General features: G+C 40.0%; 1 protein-coding gene across 1 annotated transcript in view; it reads left to right on the top strand.

Moving 5' to 3' along the window:
• Nucleotides 1–15,100, top strand: part of LOC128506999 (carcinoembryonic antigen-related cell adhesion molecule 5-like) — a 198,163-nt gene extending 183,063 nt beyond the window's left edge. Inside the window, exons 15-22 of the mRNA XM_053477614.1 lie at nt 11,147–11,395; nt 12,161–12,367; nt 12,949–13,206; nt 13,294–13,542; nt 13,629–13,713; nt 13,970–14,015; nt 14,441–14,658; nt 14,741–15,100. Coding sequence (XP_053333589.1) covers nt 11,147–11,395; nt 12,161–12,367; nt 12,949–13,206; nt 13,294–13,542; nt 13,629–13,713; nt 13,970–14,015; nt 14,441–14,658; nt 14,741–14,789 — 1,361 coding nt within the window. The 3' untranslated portion in view covers nt 14,790–15,100. The remainder of the gene's footprint in view (nt 1–11,146; nt 11,396–12,160; nt 12,368–12,948; nt 13,207–13,293; nt 13,543–13,628; nt 13,714–13,969; nt 14,016–14,440; nt 14,659–14,740) is intronic.
• The last annotated feature ends 1,628 nt before the right edge of the window (nt 15,101–16,728 follow it).

Below are 16,728 nucleotides of genomic sequence, written 5' to 3'. Positions count from 1 at the left end.
CCAAAATACAAACAAAGGCTGAAACAGGAAGTTCCGGTTCAGAGGGAGGTCGCGCGCTGGACGGACCAATCGGTGGCCGCGTTACAGGACGCACTCGATGACGCAGACTGGGACATGTTCAGAAACAGCTCCGATGGTGACGTCAGCGTGTTTACGGAAGTGGTTGTGGGATTCATCGGGAAACTAGCGGACGATACCGTAGAAAAAAAGACTATTAAAACGTTTCCCAACCAGAAGCCGTGTGTGGATAAAACCATCCGCGACGCTCTGAAATCTCGCACCGCTGCCTACAACACGGGACTCGCGTCGGGGGACATGGAACCGTACAAGGCTGCGTCATACAGCGTCCGGAAGGCGGTGAAAGAGGCGAAGCAGCGCTACGGGAGGAAACTAGAGTCACAACTCCAACAGAGTGACTCTAGGAGCCTGTGGCAGGGACTAAGGACAATAACGGATTATAAAGCACCAACATCCGGTATGATAAACGCAGACATGACTCTGGCAGACGAGCTGAACACTCGTCTGCTCGCTTCGAGGCTGCAGCTAAAGACGCTAGCGATGCTAATGCTAGCGGCGCTAACGGCTGCAGACAGGAAGTCACTGCCAGCACCGGAAGCGCGTTCATCACCGAGCATGACGTGAGGAGAGCCTTCAAGAGAGTGAACACCAGGAAAGCAGCAGGACCAGACGGCATCTCAGGCCGTATTCTTAGAGCCTGCGCAGACCAGCTAGCACCTGTGTTCACTGAGATATTCAACATCTCTTTATCTCAGTCGGTGATCCCCACATGCTTCAAAGAGTCCATTATTGTTCCTGTCCCAAAGAAACCTCATCCTGCTTCCCTCAATGACTATCGCCCTGTAGCCCTCACCTCAGTAGTGATGAAGTGCTTTGAACGCCTGGTCAGAGACTTTATCATCTCTTCACTACCAGACACACTTGACCCACTACAGTTCGCTTATCGTCCAAACCGTTCCACGGACGATGCAATCTCTCATCTCCTCCATACATCTCTCACTCACCTGGACACTCAGAGGGGGAATTATGTGAAAATGCTCTTCATCGACTACATTTCTGCATTTAATACCATAATTCCCTCCACACTTACCACCAAGCTGGAGCACCTGGGACTCAGCTCATCAATGTGTCAGTGGATCTCCAATTTTCTGACTGGCCGACCACAGGCAGTAAGGATGGGCGGACATGTCTCAGCCTCCCTCACTCTCAGCACTGGAGCCCCCCAGGGTTGTGTTCTGAGCCCCCTGCTGTACTCTCTGTACACCCACGACTGCGTGGCCACTACCAGCTCCACCACCATCATCAAGTTTGCTGACGACACTGTTGTGGTGGGCCTGATCACGAACAACGATGAGACGGCCTACCTGGAGGAGGTTGGTAATCTGGAGAACTGGTGCCAGAGAAACAATCTCCTCCTGAACGTCAGTAAGACAAAGGAGCTGATAGTGGACTTCAGTACAAAGCAGGTGAGGAACTACCAGACCCCCGTCATCAACAGGAGCCCAGTGGAGAGAGTGGACAGCTTCAGATACCTCGGTGTTCACATCACGCAGGACCTGGCATGGTCCTGTCACATCAACACCGTGGTAAAAAAGGCCCGGCAGCGTCTCTACCACCTCAGACGCTTGAGAGACTTCCGACTGCCCTCCAAGGTGCTCAGGAATTTCTACTCCTGCACCATAGAGAGCATCCTGACGGGAAATATCACAACCTGGTTCGGGAACAGCACCATGCAGGACAGGCGAGCTCTACAGAGGGTGGTGCGATCAGCTGAGCGCATCATCCGCATCGTGCTCCCTGACCTGCACTCGATCTACAGCAAGCGGTGCTTGACCAAGGCCAGGAAGGTCGTGAAGGACCTCAGCCACCCCAATAACGGACTGTTTACTCTGTTGCGGTCTGGGAAGCGATTCCGCTCCTTGAAGGCCAACACAGAGAGACTGAGGAGGAGCTTCTTCCCGCAGGCGATAAGGTCTCTCAACCACAACCACGAACTAACACAATCTTTCCATAATTAATCAAATCTATCAATCCTTTTACATCCATGAACACTATGGACAATTACACGCTCACCTTCCTCCATATCTACACTACATGTTGTACATTCACATCCTGGACCATTGCACAAAGACACTTTAATAACTTTGCACACCTACCTTCACAACTACACTACATGTCTACGTTTACATCCTGGACCAGTGCACAAAGTCACTTTAATAACCTCTGCACAAAGACACTTTGCATATTTGCACACCCAGTACAGTATATTTCAATTTGTACAGTATATTTCTATTTTTATGCACATCATATTTCTATGTACAGTATATTTCTATTTTTATGCACATCATGTTTCTATTTTTATTTTTAGTTTTATTTTTTTCCTAGCACATTTCTATTTTTATTTTTAGTTCTATATTTTCCTAGTTTAATTTAATTTTTCTATTTAATTTCTATCGTATTCTTTTTATTTATATTTATTTCTTATTTGTAAACTTTAATTCTCTTTTAGGGTCAATGGCAGTCGTATAATGCATTTCACTACATTTCGTACTGTGTATGTTTGTGTATGTGACAAATAAAATTTAAATTTGATTTGAATTTAACAGAACAGAAAAAAACTCTCCTCATTCCAATTACTGATGTTTAGTTGAAGTGTTGCTGTTACATGTTATCTATTAGTAGCTGAATTTGAAATGGACCCTAATATTCCTCTTATAATGGGAATATTATCATAGCATCACATGTTATGTATGTGAGTGTGTACAGTGGGCGTGGAAAGCAAAAAAAAAAAAAAGTCTCATTAAAGGTTAAAAAAACATTTTCTATCTCTGCTTAAGGCACGGCATGCTCTTTGTGTCTGTGTGCGTGCGCATCATTGGACTGTGCCACACACACACACACACACAGAGACCCCTCCTACTTTTGCCTTTACAGACACACATTTTTCTCTCTGCTCTACACAGAAACATTGCTCTGTCGTGATTCTTTTCAAAGGTAAAGTGTAGGTTAATTTGTTTTATTTTTACTTTACAGCAGTGATTCACAGTGTGTCGCTCAATCAAATGGCATTAGAGAGATTTCTTGTTTATTTTTTTCTGATAAAACAGCGTTTTCATTTTCTTTTTCTGGTTGTTTTTGGTGGTTTCTATGACAAAACATATAATAATAATAATAATAATAATAATGATGAGCTAATTTCGAGAGCTCTACATTTTTGTGATGTCATTCCCATATTCTGGTAGTGGTAAAATTTACATGTTATAAAAGTCATTATTGATTAATTCATGGACTTATATGTTTTTGTGTGTGTAAAAAAAGTGGAGAAAGTGTAACCCTGTAAGACAAAAAGAGGGCAGAGGGAAGCTTACTTTAGATTCACACACACACACACACACACATACACAAACATACACACACATGCGCACACAGCACCTGCGCACACAAACTTTTTTTTTTTTTAAAGGTAAAGTGCAGGTAATTTATTTTATTTTTACCTAATATTTTGTGTTAATAATTTTTTATGTATTTATTTTTTGGACTGTGAATCAAATAATTTCCATTATTTCTAATGGGAATTCTTTGATTTGGTTTACGAGTGGTTTGGAATACAAGCCCGCTTCCGGAACGAATTATGCTCGTAATCCAAGGTTCCACTGTAATTGAGATCTATCAGTCTGGAAAAGGTTATAAAGCAATTTCTAAAGCTTTGAAATTGCAGCAAACCACAGTGAGAGACATTATCTACAAATGGCAAAAACATGAAACAGTGAAGAACCTTTCCAGAAGTGGCCAGCCAACCAAAATTACCCCAAGAGTGCAGCAACAACTCATCCAAGAGGTCACAAAAGATCTCACAACAAGATCCAAAGAATTCTCAGTTAGGATGAGTGTTTATGACTCCACCATAAAAAAGGGACTTGGCAAAAATGATTTGCATGGCAAAGTTCCAAGATGAAAACAACTGCTGAACAAAAAGAACATACAGTAGTTAATCAATTGGAATGGTTATTACCGTCGCGCTCACCGCTGTGTAAAAACGTCAGCAGCCAAAAAGTGACATTTTCGCTCGTTGCAGTAAATACAATAGTGACTGTTATATAGCTTATCTCTGTATCTGTTTATTGTTATTTAAGTTCCGGATTATTTTAGGTACTTGAAACACATTGTTGGGTTGCTCATGTTGGCTCATGTGAGATTTTTACTAATGAACACCTGGTTGGGTTATTTAGACCTAACAACTGGTTTATTCATTATTCTTTCGTTTCTCCAAATATCAGCCTGCAGAATGTTCGAAATATTACTGTTATTGTGTCACAGGTGTAGTTTTAAGAGTTGTTTAGGCAGGAATGCGTGTGTATACAGCTCAAAACCTCCATCAGTTATTAAAGATAGCGTCTATTTAGAAAAAATGCCCAGCAATTTTGGAGCTTCAGGAAATCTCCCGGCGCTCTGCGCATAACACCGGGCCAACTCATGTCGGAAAGAATTTATAAACGGTTTCTAAACGTGCGCTATTGTTTTTTACTTATAATATTTGTTAATTTAATTTAAATGAGGTTTGGGCTCAGGACTTCGATTCGGTATTGTAATCCTCCTCTTTAATTTACTACATAGTTTTAATCAACGCTCAGCCGCACGCATAAAGTTTTCCAGAGCGCACCGGCAGAAGTAGACTAATGATAAAGTAGATGATGACTCTGACCTTTTAAAAAAAAAAAAACCTTTGCGTTCATTTTCTGACGCGCTCAAGTTCACCAAAAACAATACAGAACAGCGCAGCTTACTGCTTTCAAACATTTACAAAATCATTAAGTTTTTTCGTTATTGTGAGTGCGCTTAAATAAAAGTTAAGTCTTATAAAGGCATGTAGTCTTATATGGTTTTATTATATAGTTTTTGCACATTAACCTGACAACAGTTTTTTCAGCTTGTCACGGCGTGCGCCCAAATCAATATTGCTCCTCGCTCACTAGTTAGGCCGCCTCCCCTTCAGACATGCGAAGCAGCGGGACCGCAGATTTACACATGACTGGTGAACTATCGTTGCTAATGATCCCGGGCTTGCACCCTGTGTATGCAACGCGCGTGCAACAACACGGAAGTGCGGCATGCAAGCAGGGCAAATGGAACGCGCCCCAGGGACTTCAAAGGAGCGAGAGGGACCGGTCTGGCCATCCGCGGAAAGCAGAGTCGCGGAAAGCAAGCCATTGCATTTACACCGCGTAGTAAAATCCACTGTAACCCACGCAAAAAAATAGACGCAGGTTAATTTTTTAATAGTCTAAATAAAAACCCTCCGCTTTAATTTCCTATAGTCTAATCAGCGCTCAATTGCACGCATAGTTTTCCCGAGCGGGAGGATTTTTTTTGTGCTAAATAATGTTTATGCAGTATAATAATTCTTATTAATCCTGGGTTGTTCATTTAGTGTCACTATAGTGCTTTACAATTCCAGACAACATTCAAATACAAATTATTCACCCTCCCCAGGTGTGAATCGGCTGTTCTCACCTATACATTTAGAGAAACTGAAATGCACTTCTCCCCACTTTAAAAAGCCCCTTGAATCTGAGGCTCTTCTGGAGTCTTTCAGTGATTTAAATTTGTGTAATTTTAATCTTCTGGATTCTAGATTCTAAAGTTGACATTGTTACCTTTTTTAATCCTTGGAATGGAAGAACTTGAGATTTTCCTTATGTTAGCGTAAATTGCATTGTTTTTAATCAGTCTATACACAATAATATTCTTTGGTATTTTTATTTATTTTTTAAACGGGTACGGGGGCTATCTTGTTTTATTAATCTCTATGCCTGGATTAGGTTTAGTATTCAGTGCGCATCTGTTATATTACAACTATCATAACACTCAGATACCTTTTATTGGGGGTTAAGTGACTGATGTGCCTAACATTTTTCAGCTGAGCCTTTGTTTCACAGAAAACAACCGCGACACCCCTCTCTCTCTCACACACACACACACACACACACACACACACACACACAGCCGACCAAATCATCAGCACATTCCTCCCCCAAACAGCACAGCCATTTACTTTCTATCCATTTACTTACATCCGAACTGAGTCGTTTGGGTAACATGGGTCGAACCTGTTACAAATTATAACAGTCTACTGCATTTCATTCTTATAATAACGCAAAAACACAAGCGGGGCTGAATGACCGACATCTGCTGACGCAGTAGAACGTCCTAACACTGTTTTAATTTTATGGTTATTTATTTCAGTTAATAAATCTACTACTGTATAAAGTTAAAGAACACAAGAAATAAGATGACACAAAACCCTACACGCGTCTTTTAAAAATTACACGTGATAAAATCTAATGGCTCACTGTGTTAACATTTATTGTGCTTAAATTTGATCCTAATAAGATTTAATTTAATTTGAATTCTAGAACAGTGGCAGCTGGAACACCTAAAACAGATGCAGGATTATTTTTTATAATCTAAAGAAAAATGCTTTTTTAAAACGTGGGCTATTGTTATTTACTTGCAATATTTGTTAATTTAATTTAAATGGGGTTTGGTCTCCGGAATGTTGAGCATTATGATCCTCTTCTTTACTTTCATACGTAGAATCAGCGCTTAATTGCACGCATAAAGTTTTGTAAATTCGTTTAATGTTTACTAGTAAATAATGACCCCCGTTGCGCTGTACCTCCGCTGGGAAAACCTTATGAAGTGCAAGTTTAGGACAATTATGATGATCTGCCACGGCGTGCGCCTGTGATGGGTGTGCGCCCAAATTTACTATCGCTACTCGATCACTCCGTAGGCTCCCTGAATAGGCGGCAAAGGGACGGAGCCGCCTATTCGTGCCGGCTGGCGATAATTAACATTAATATGATCTCGGGCTTGCTCCACATTATAAAAGCAAGGCGAGGAGTTTTGTCCAAAGTCTGAGAAGTACTTGATGTGATGGAGAATATGAAAGAAGCATGTCAGTGGGGCGATGTAACGCCCCAAGGACACTAGAATTCCGGCCCTTGATCTCCGCACTAAGGACAGTGCGAGAAAGAGCTGCGAGGACGTTTGTGTTAGGTTTTTGTGTCAGCGAGGACTCGCGCCGGCCATCGACAGCGGAAGAAGCGCCGTCACGAGGGAGCGTGCAGGAGCGCTGCCTCCGCGTGCTCAGTTCTGCCACTCCGCGCACCAACATCTATTGTTAGCTGTGTGCCCGCATGCCAGTGTGGCACAGCCCCCGTAACTGCACATGCACAACCTTTATCCCTTTCTTTCCATTCTCCCTTCTTCAACACTTTCCTTCCCCATTTTACCTAAATAAATTACCCTTTTCCCGTAAGACCTCGCCTCGTGTCCGTGCTTTATGGTCCGCCCGTGCAACATGGGTCGAACCCGTTACAGATCATAACAGTCTACTGCATTTCATTCTTATAATAACGCAAAAACACAAGCGGGGCTGAATGACCGACATCAGCTGATGCAGTAGAACGTCCTGACTGTTTTAGTTTTGTGATTATGAATTTGTTTAACTACAATGTTTTACTTGATTTTATCCGCTACTACGTGCAGTTCTAAAACTCTGTGTCTCATTAATCCAGCAGAGAATGAACTAAGGCATGAGGCGTCAGTCTGTAGTTATATAGCGCCACTCAGCGGTAAAAGCCAGCAAACGCACAAAGTCAAACGGTACCGCCGAGCGCCGCGACGGTAGGACCTACATTCCGATTAGGTAACCACTGTACTATAAAGGCTTGTCTCAGTTTTGCCAAAAAACACCTTGATGATCCCCAAAACATTTGTGCAAACACTCTGTGGACTGACAAGACAAAAGTTAAACTTTTTGAGAAGGTGTGTGTCCCATTATGTGTGAAGTACTGTAAAAGTAACACCGCATTTCAGAAAAAGAACACCATACTAATAGTAAAATATGGTTGTGAGAGTGTAATGGTCTGGGGCTGTTTTGCTGCTTCAGGGACTGGGAGACTTGCTGTAATAAATGGAACCATGGATTCTGCTGTCTACCTAAGTATCCTGGAGGAGAATGCCTGCCACCTGTTTGTTACCTCAAGCTAAAGCAAACTTGGGTTCTGCACCAGGACAATTATCCAAAGCACACTAGCAAGTCCACTTCAGAATGGATGAAGAAAAACAAGAGAAAAAAAATTGGAGTGCCCTAGTTAAAGTCCGGAACTGATTCCAATAAAGATGCTGTGGCATGACATTAAAAAGGCAGTTCATGCTAACTAGAACCCTCTAGTGTGGCTTAATTACAACAATTCTGCAATGATTTGTGGGCCAAAATTTGTCCACCATGTGCAACAGAGTTACTGTATTGCAAGTTGTTGCTGCTCAGGGTGGCCCAACCAGTTATTAGGTTAACCTTCCTCTTGTGTTCGGGTCAGCACTGACGCATTTTACTTTTTAAATGCATAAAACTACCTAATTTTGTTTATTGTATCAAGGCTTTTTGACTTTGTCAGGAATATGTATTTATTTAAAAAAAAGAAATGTATTAAATTATAAAATGCTCTGGTAAAAAGTATTACCTTTGTGATGGTAGGCTTAGTTTTGACCCAGTTATAATTTACAAGACGGACAATCAAAGACAGACATGTTCAGACATATAAGGCTTGCTTAAAACAAATTTAGTTTAGTGTTGGTGACTTGCAGAGTCACATCTCCTGTTTGCAGCAGTCAAAAATGAGAAGATGATTTGCAGTAAGCCAAGCTCTGGAACATATATTTTTTGAAAATAAACAGCATAGTGATGAGCAGGTTTCTGAGGAGGAAAAAATTGTAAAGTATCTACCAGAAGGCACAGACACATCTGATAAGTCTGATGATGAGGTCACCAATGCTAAAGCTGCACTCACTCCTGCTGAAATGTTCAAATCCAAAAGTGGTAATATCTGTTGGAGCTCAATACCTCCTGACTTACATGGCAGGGCAGCTGCTGCAAATGTCAACAGTATGCAAATGTCAACATCAAAATGACCCCTGGAATCCCAAGGTTTGCTGTGATGAGAGTAAGTAACATCAAGACATTTTTTTTTATCTGTTTATGCCTTTGTCACTAAAGGAAGGCATGATTGCTATGACATACCTTTAAGGAAAAAAGGTCCATGGCGACATGTGGAATGACATTGATGAGGAATACCTGGATGTTTATATCGGTGTTCTTTTTCTTGCTGGTGTTTACAAATCCAGCAATGAGGCCACTAATAGTCTCTGGAATGGGTCGACAGGCAGAAATATTTTGCCGGCAACAATGTCATTTCAGTCATTTCAAAAGATATCAAGAGTCCTTAGATTTGACAACAGAGAAACTAGAGAAAAATCTGACAAGCTTGCTCCCCTCAGGGATGTCTGGAAAAGCTGGGTGCAGCTCCTTCCCTTCCACTGATGTTCAACCCAGGGCCAGAGGTAACAGTAGATGAACAGTGTGTCCCTTTTTGTGAAAAATGCCCTTTATGGCAGTACATGCCTAGTAAGCCAGGGAAATACGGCATAAGAATTTGGGCAGCCTGTGATGCAAAAACCAGCTATGCATGGAATCCGCAGATTACACTTTTACACCGGCAAATATGCAAGTGACATTCCTGAGAAAAATCAATGAAAACGTGTAGTCCTCGACATGACTTTTGGACTGCGGGGACACAATATCACATGTGACAATTTCTTTACCAGCTATGACCTTGGAAAAGAACTTCTCAGGTGGAAACTTACCATGGTGGACACAGTAAAAAAAAAAAAAAAAAAAAAACCTGAGCTGCCTGCTGAAATTTTGCAGGTGAAGGACAGGGCTCCACTTTTTTCAAAACTTGCTTTTACAGACACCACTACGTTCGTTTCATATTGTCCAAAAAAACACCGGAGTGTGATACTTATGTCCAGTTTTTACAAAGACACAGCTGTGTCATCAGCAAGTGACAAAAATTCCATGATTATCTTGGACTATAATAAAAACAAAGGTGAAGTGGACAACCTGGACAAGCTGACTGCCACCTACACTTGCCAGAGAATGACCATGAGATGGCCAATGGTTGTGTTTTATAACATTCTAGATGTGTCTGCATACAATGTATTTGTGTTGTGGACCCACATTCACCTAGGGTGGAACTTAATCAGAAAAAAAAAAGCCGAGAATGTTTCTTGAGGAGTTAGGAAGTTCCCTTGTCAAGGCACACATTGAGTGAAGGTAAAGGGTGTTCCGGAACCCAGCCGCTGCAGCCTTGGTCAGACAGCTGCAAAAGCTCACATTTTTTTTAATTGAAAAGGAGAGGTTGCTGTTAAAGTAAAAGCTCGTAAAGTCACAGCAAAAACATTCTTTTAATAAACAAGGAAGCGTAACAAAGTAACCAAGAGGTAAGGGAAAAATTTTATGATAAATGATTGTTTTGAGGGTAAAATGGCTGATTAAAAACACGGGTCAAAACCGACCCGTTAACATAAGAGATAGTAACAGAAAGCTCACATAAGAGGAAGGTTAAGGGGCAAACACTATTTTAGAATTCAGAACTCATCCCTTTGTCCAAATCTCACACACTTTTATGTGTCATGTTTCAGGAGGCCTTGGGAAAGAATGGAGTGTGACATACAGCCAGGAAAAGCTTTGTGTTTTGACAGGATCTACAGTGTTTATGAACGGCTCGTACATACACCCAACAGGTCTTAATGTGACAGAGACATTTTGGTTAATAAACAAAGGTGAGGATAAACAGGAGACTGATCTGCGTAATGAACCAGGTTACTCAGGCAGAGTGGAGTATTTAGGAGATAAACAGAAACACTTCTCCCTCAGACTGAGTAATGTGAAGAAAACAGATAAAAACAGATACTACTTCAGAATAAAAACAAATGAAGATAAGGAAAAGCACATGAGTGAACCTGGAGTTAATCTCACTGTAACAGGTAATTAAAATGAACTTAGTTTCTTCATATATCAAACAGGCCATAAGCTTTCTTTAAATAGTATATCTGAGGAGATCTTTAACTTGTTCTGACTAAAATGAACAGAGCTATGGGTGTTTGGGGAAAATTATAAGCCTCCACAGTTATCACTACTGAATTAATAATAATAATTGAATATAAAAACACCTTAAGTCAGCTGAGCTTTCCTGATGTAATGTGTCTCTCTGTGTTTAAGATCTTCAGGTGATCGCTCCTGCAGAAGTGACAGAGGGACAATCAGCCGTTCTGACCTGTAAAACCACCTGCAGTCTGACTGATCCAACATTCATCTGGTACAAAACCAGCCGTGATTTAACAACAAACACCATCAAGAGCAATGAAGTCCACCTGCAGAATGTCAGCAGTGAGGATGCAGGCAGTTATAGCTGTGCTGTAAGAGGATATGAACATCTCCCCTCTCCTGCTCACACACTCAGAGTCAGATGTGAGATCTATTTACCATTTTTTCTTGCATTGCATGTACTGTACTGATGCTGTGCCATTAGCCAGTAAAATGATCTGCAGTTCTGCAGAGAAGCTGCTGCTATCAGAGCTGTTGCGGTTATGTGGAGGTCAGGGGTTTAAGATGCAGAGCATAGAGCACTTAAGGCAGTTCCTGGAGTGTGGGATTTTTATATTCAGATTTATTATCTTATGTCTGATGTCATTAATTTTGAGATAATGCTACAGCTAATTGTTTTATATAACAAGTGAAAAAAAGTAGAGAAAGTGGACTTCTCTGGGTCCTGGGAGTAATTTCATAATCTATATGTAATCTAGATACTGGCACATACCTTCTAACTAGATTTAGGCTGCCCAGTGGCTCAGGCTTGAACTGATGTCCCTTTGACATTACATGAGCAGTGCCACCTTAGAAATATGTCGTTTGTCTTCACCTGCCTCAGAGGAATCAAGTTATTCTTCTCATTGTCCAGTTTACAGTTGTCCTGTAAAAGGGCAGAGCTGGATATGAATCTGATATGACCAGATTAGGGGAATAAAAAAAAAAAATCATTCTCAGGTGAAAAATGTATTAAATCATTTTAAAACTAAAACTTCATCTAGCAACATTAATTTCACTCTAGTACACTAATTTGTGTGGTCATCACTTGGTCCCACATCTATTTTTGTATGTTTGTTCATTCTTAGTTGGTAATTATTAATAACGTCCATGAATTGCTTTTCTCAATCTTACTGTGAAATTCTGTAGATCACCCAAAGAATGTCTCAGTGTCCATCAGTCCCTCTGGTGAGATAGTGGAGGGCAGTTCAGTGACTCTGACCTGCAGCAGTGATGTTAACCCACCTGTGGAGAACTACACCTGGTTTAAGGGGACGACATCAGTAAGAAAAGGAAAGACCTACACCATCTCCAACATCAGCTCTGAGGACAGTGGAGAGTACAAGTGCAAGTGCAGTAATAAACATGGACATCAGTACTCCAACAGTGTAGCTATGACTGTTCTCTGTAAGTTAATGATGATCTCTTCACAGCCAACAATCTATAAAAGTATCATAGATTTACATTAAAGTATAACATTTCTGTCTATTTTAGATCCTCCAAAGAATGTCTCAGTGTCCATCAGCTCCTCTGGTGAGATAGTGGAGGACAGTTTAGTGACTCTGACCTGCAGCAGTGATGCTAACCCACCTGTGGAGAACTACACCTGGTTTAAGGTGAATGAATCCTCAGCTGTAGGATCTGGACAGAGTTACAGAGCTCTACAGAGTGGACAGTACTACTGCGAGGCTCAGAATAAACGCGGCTCTGAGAGATCGGCTGCAGTGTCTGTTACTTTAAAGGGTGAGAGTGATGATGTAAAAAATATAAATCAGAGTTACGGTGATAAACATTTAACACTGATTCATTATTACATCAGTACTCCAACTGTGTAACTCTGAATGTTCTGTGTAAGTTAATGATGATCTCTTCACAGCCAACAATCAATAGAAGTATTATAGATTTACATTAAAGTATAACATTTCTATCTATTTTAGATCCTCCAAAGAATGTCTCAGTGTCCATCAGTCCCTCTGGTGAGATAGTGGAAGGCAGGTCAGTAACTCTGACCTGCAGCAGTGATGCTAACCCACCTGTGGAGATCTACACCTGGTTTAAGGGGACAACATCAGTAGGAAAAGTAAAGACCTACACCATGTCCAACATCAGCTCTAAGGACAGTGGAGAGTACAAGTGCAAGTGCATTAATAAACATGGACATCAGTACTCCAACAGTGTAACTCTGACTGTTCTGTGTAAGTTAATGATGATCTCTTCACAGCCAACAATCAATAAAAGTTTCATAGATTTACATTAAAGTATAACATTTCTGTCTATTTTAGATCCTCCAAAGAATGTCTCAGTGTCCACCAGCTCCTCTGGTGAGATAGTGGAGGGCAGTTCAGTGACTCTGACCTGCAGCAGTGATGCTAACCCACCTGTGGAGATCTACACCTGGTTTAAGGTGAATGAATCCTCAGCTGTAGGATCTGGACAGAGTTACAGAGCTCTACAGAGTGGACAGTACTACTGCGAGGCTCAGAATAAACATGGCTCTGAGAGATCAGCTGCAGTGTCTGTCACTTTAAAGGGTGAGAGTGATGATGTAAAAATATAAATCAGAGTTACGGTGATAAACATTTAACACTGATTCATTATTACATTGTCGTCTACACAGAGTTTCAGAGCACAGTTGTGGGCATAGCTGTTGGAGTCATTGTGTTTGTGTTTGTTTTTCTGATTGTTGCCTTCCTATTTATCAGGTAGGAAAGTACAAGACTTTTTTAACCATACTGTAAAAACATTTCATTTCGATCATAACCTGATTCATCTATTTTATTATTATTTTTTCTTTTATTGTATTTTCAGTTTAACAGCTCTTTAATTTACTAGTAAACATTCCTGTTTTAATTGCACAAGCTAATGCAGGTTTATTGTATTATGTGGCTGTAGTAATGTATTTTACTTACTTCCTATAATGTTTACTGTTGACATATTTTTTAATATATTCTTAAACAGGAAACATAAAAGAAATGGGTCAACAATAAACCAAAGTTTACAATGGGTAAATAATTGTGACTTTTTTACTCCATCTATCCTAATTTACCACCTATGCATTTTTAATTAAAATCATGTCATCCATATTTTTACAATTGACAAGATAATATTGTTAGACCTCAAACATAAAACATGTTAAAACATAGTATAGCTATAAACTGCCATTTCCTCTCTTTCTCTCTCTCTCTTGAGCAAAACATTCAGCAAAACTTTTAGACCGTTCTGTCCTCCTGAATGTCCTGTGTCTAAAATCTTTTACCTCTTACTCCGGCAAGGCCATGAAATTCAATAATGTATTTGAACAAGCGCACTCCTATAAACATGTGATGTGCAGGGCTGCAGTTAAGAGAGAGAAAAAAAGCATTTGTGTCGATTCAACTATTCATGATTTTCATTCCTCTGTCTCTGTGGTGTCATGTTCTTCCACTTCAGGATAATTTTAGTAGCAGTGTAGCGTTGGCAAGTCCAAACATCACTGTATCTGAATCAGCCTCCACCAATCAGAATGAAGTTTTGTATACCAACATTGTACACCAGAGTGCTGTTTCCCCCAGAAATACTGAGAGTTCTTCTGTGAAATCTACTGCCTCTAAAGACAAGGAGATCCAGTACAGTAGTATAAAATTTACTCGCACAGGTGCTGACAACAGGTGAGAGAAGCCGGTATGTTTCCTCCATTCTAACAGAACTGGAAATTATGTTCTGAAGTGATCATTTACTCTGTCTCTGTAGGCCTGACAATGATGAGGAGCCCAGTGTGTTCTACAGCAGTGTGAAATAAGCAACATTAACAAACTGTCTCAATCTCAGAACAACTTCTACTTGGTCACAGTGGAAAACTTCTGGAAACTTTGAAGGTTAATATTTAATTAAGCAGAGTTAAGCTGTGCTTTTATGAAGCCTCATAATGCAATTGTCATTTAATCATCTGCTAGAGAGAATGTTTCAATTATTTTACATTGTCTATGATGGGTCTTTGTCAGCAACATTTGGCTAAAAATCATAGAATGTCATTAAATCATAGAATCATAGCAGTGTATAGTTCTTTTTAAGCATTTTTTAAAAGCACCGGTTAATGACTATTTTAAACAGCTGAGGAATATTAAATAAAAATGATTATTTATTATAATTTAATAATTGGGAATATCTTGATATTCACAATTTGGATATATCAAATAACACTTCCACATTAAAGCTCAGCAATGTTTTATTCTAAACATCTTTTTTTTTTTTTTTTTTTTTTACAAAGCATGGGATTACCTTAAAATTTGTGGAGGTATAGTTAAAATTAAATTAAGTTCCTTCCTAAAACAAACTGGGAAACCAACTAACATGGCAGAGGGACCCTGGGTAGTAATATGAGTATTTTATTACCTGGTGCAAATTACCTTAGTAGCACACCCCTGTTATATAGTTGAGATTGCTATTCTCAAGGCCAGAGCAAATTGTCCTGTTTTATGTGAAACAATAGTGTGAAGTTTTTACATCAGGTCAAGAATGTATTGAATTACATCTATTAAAGGATGGTCCCTTTCCTGGATGACATTTAGGAAGCTTTGAGGCTCCCCCCCATACAGTCATTTAAATGGGGAGGACCCCTCTCAAATGATGGCAAAAAAGGGGGAGAAAGTGCAACAATACGCTGGGTTGGGTGGCCATCAGTTGATTACATTTGTTTAAAGGTGTGTTTGAGCAAGTGTGTAGTGCACCAGTGAGAAGGAGGTAAAAACGGGCTGCAGATTGCTGTTCGGGCCAGTTCCAGATCTCAGCGCCATGCTCAAACACCTGAACAAATGCATTGGAGGGGCAATGTAGGTGTCGATTTTGGCCAGAGTGAGGTCAGGCATCGTTGGCATCGTTGATGGATCTCCTGCAGCAGTACCTCTGTTTAGAATCAGGCTATGCAGCACCCACCAATCCTCCTCCTACCCCTGGATCAGGGCCTAAAAGCATTATTTCTGCTCTATTCACACCCTCAGGAGTTTCTGGTATTGAGTCTTTTGAATTGTGATTAGGCATCCATGAGGACTCCATGGGGTGGACATCTTCCTACTCCTGAGTTTTTATGACTATTTTCTGTTTTCTGATTTGTATGCCTTTATTTGTAACTCAGTGTTTTAAAAGAACCATTGTAATTTGCAAAATTCAGTTAAATATAGAAATATTTAGAGTTTGTCGTTTACAAACTGTGCATCTTGCATGTTGCAATCCTATTAAATGATGATATTTATTTAAAGTTTTCTTTTATGATTTGTTTTATTCATTTAAAGTGTTTGTTTGTTTGTTTTTGTTTGTTAGCCATAAGAAACACCGTGTCCATATGTTTCTCTACTTGCCTAACTCCTGTTGTAACTCCTTTAACCTTAAGGAGGTGCTTTTGAATTGGTTTCACACAGTCATATGAAATGAATTACTTTCAAAGATAAACTTTTATTTTCTATTTCATTTATTCAATAAAAAATATATATGTTTGCCCAAAATTGTGAGCCTTTGCTTGTCACACTCTCCCAAACTTATACTGATGCAATATTCATGATTATTGTATTTAAGAGTATTTACAAATAATATTTTCATATAGTATGAAGGACCAGTTAAAGTTTACATCAATTAACATCACCTCAGACTAAAGGCAGACATATAGCAGAAACAACTTAGTATAAACTGCTCAATGGAAATTATTGCATATTTTGGACATCTTCAGCATCAATTTAGAATTTAGA

This window comes from Clarias gariepinus, chromosome 18 (assembly GCF_024256425.1).
Source record: "Clarias gariepinus isolate MV-2021 ecotype Netherlands chromosome 18, CGAR_prim_01v2, whole genome shotgun sequence".
In the NCBI taxonomy this organism is placed as follows: Eukaryota; Metazoa; Chordata; class Actinopteri; order Siluriformes; family Clariidae; genus Clarias; species Clarias gariepinus.
This window is presented reverse-complemented; position numbering and strand designations above follow the sequence as displayed.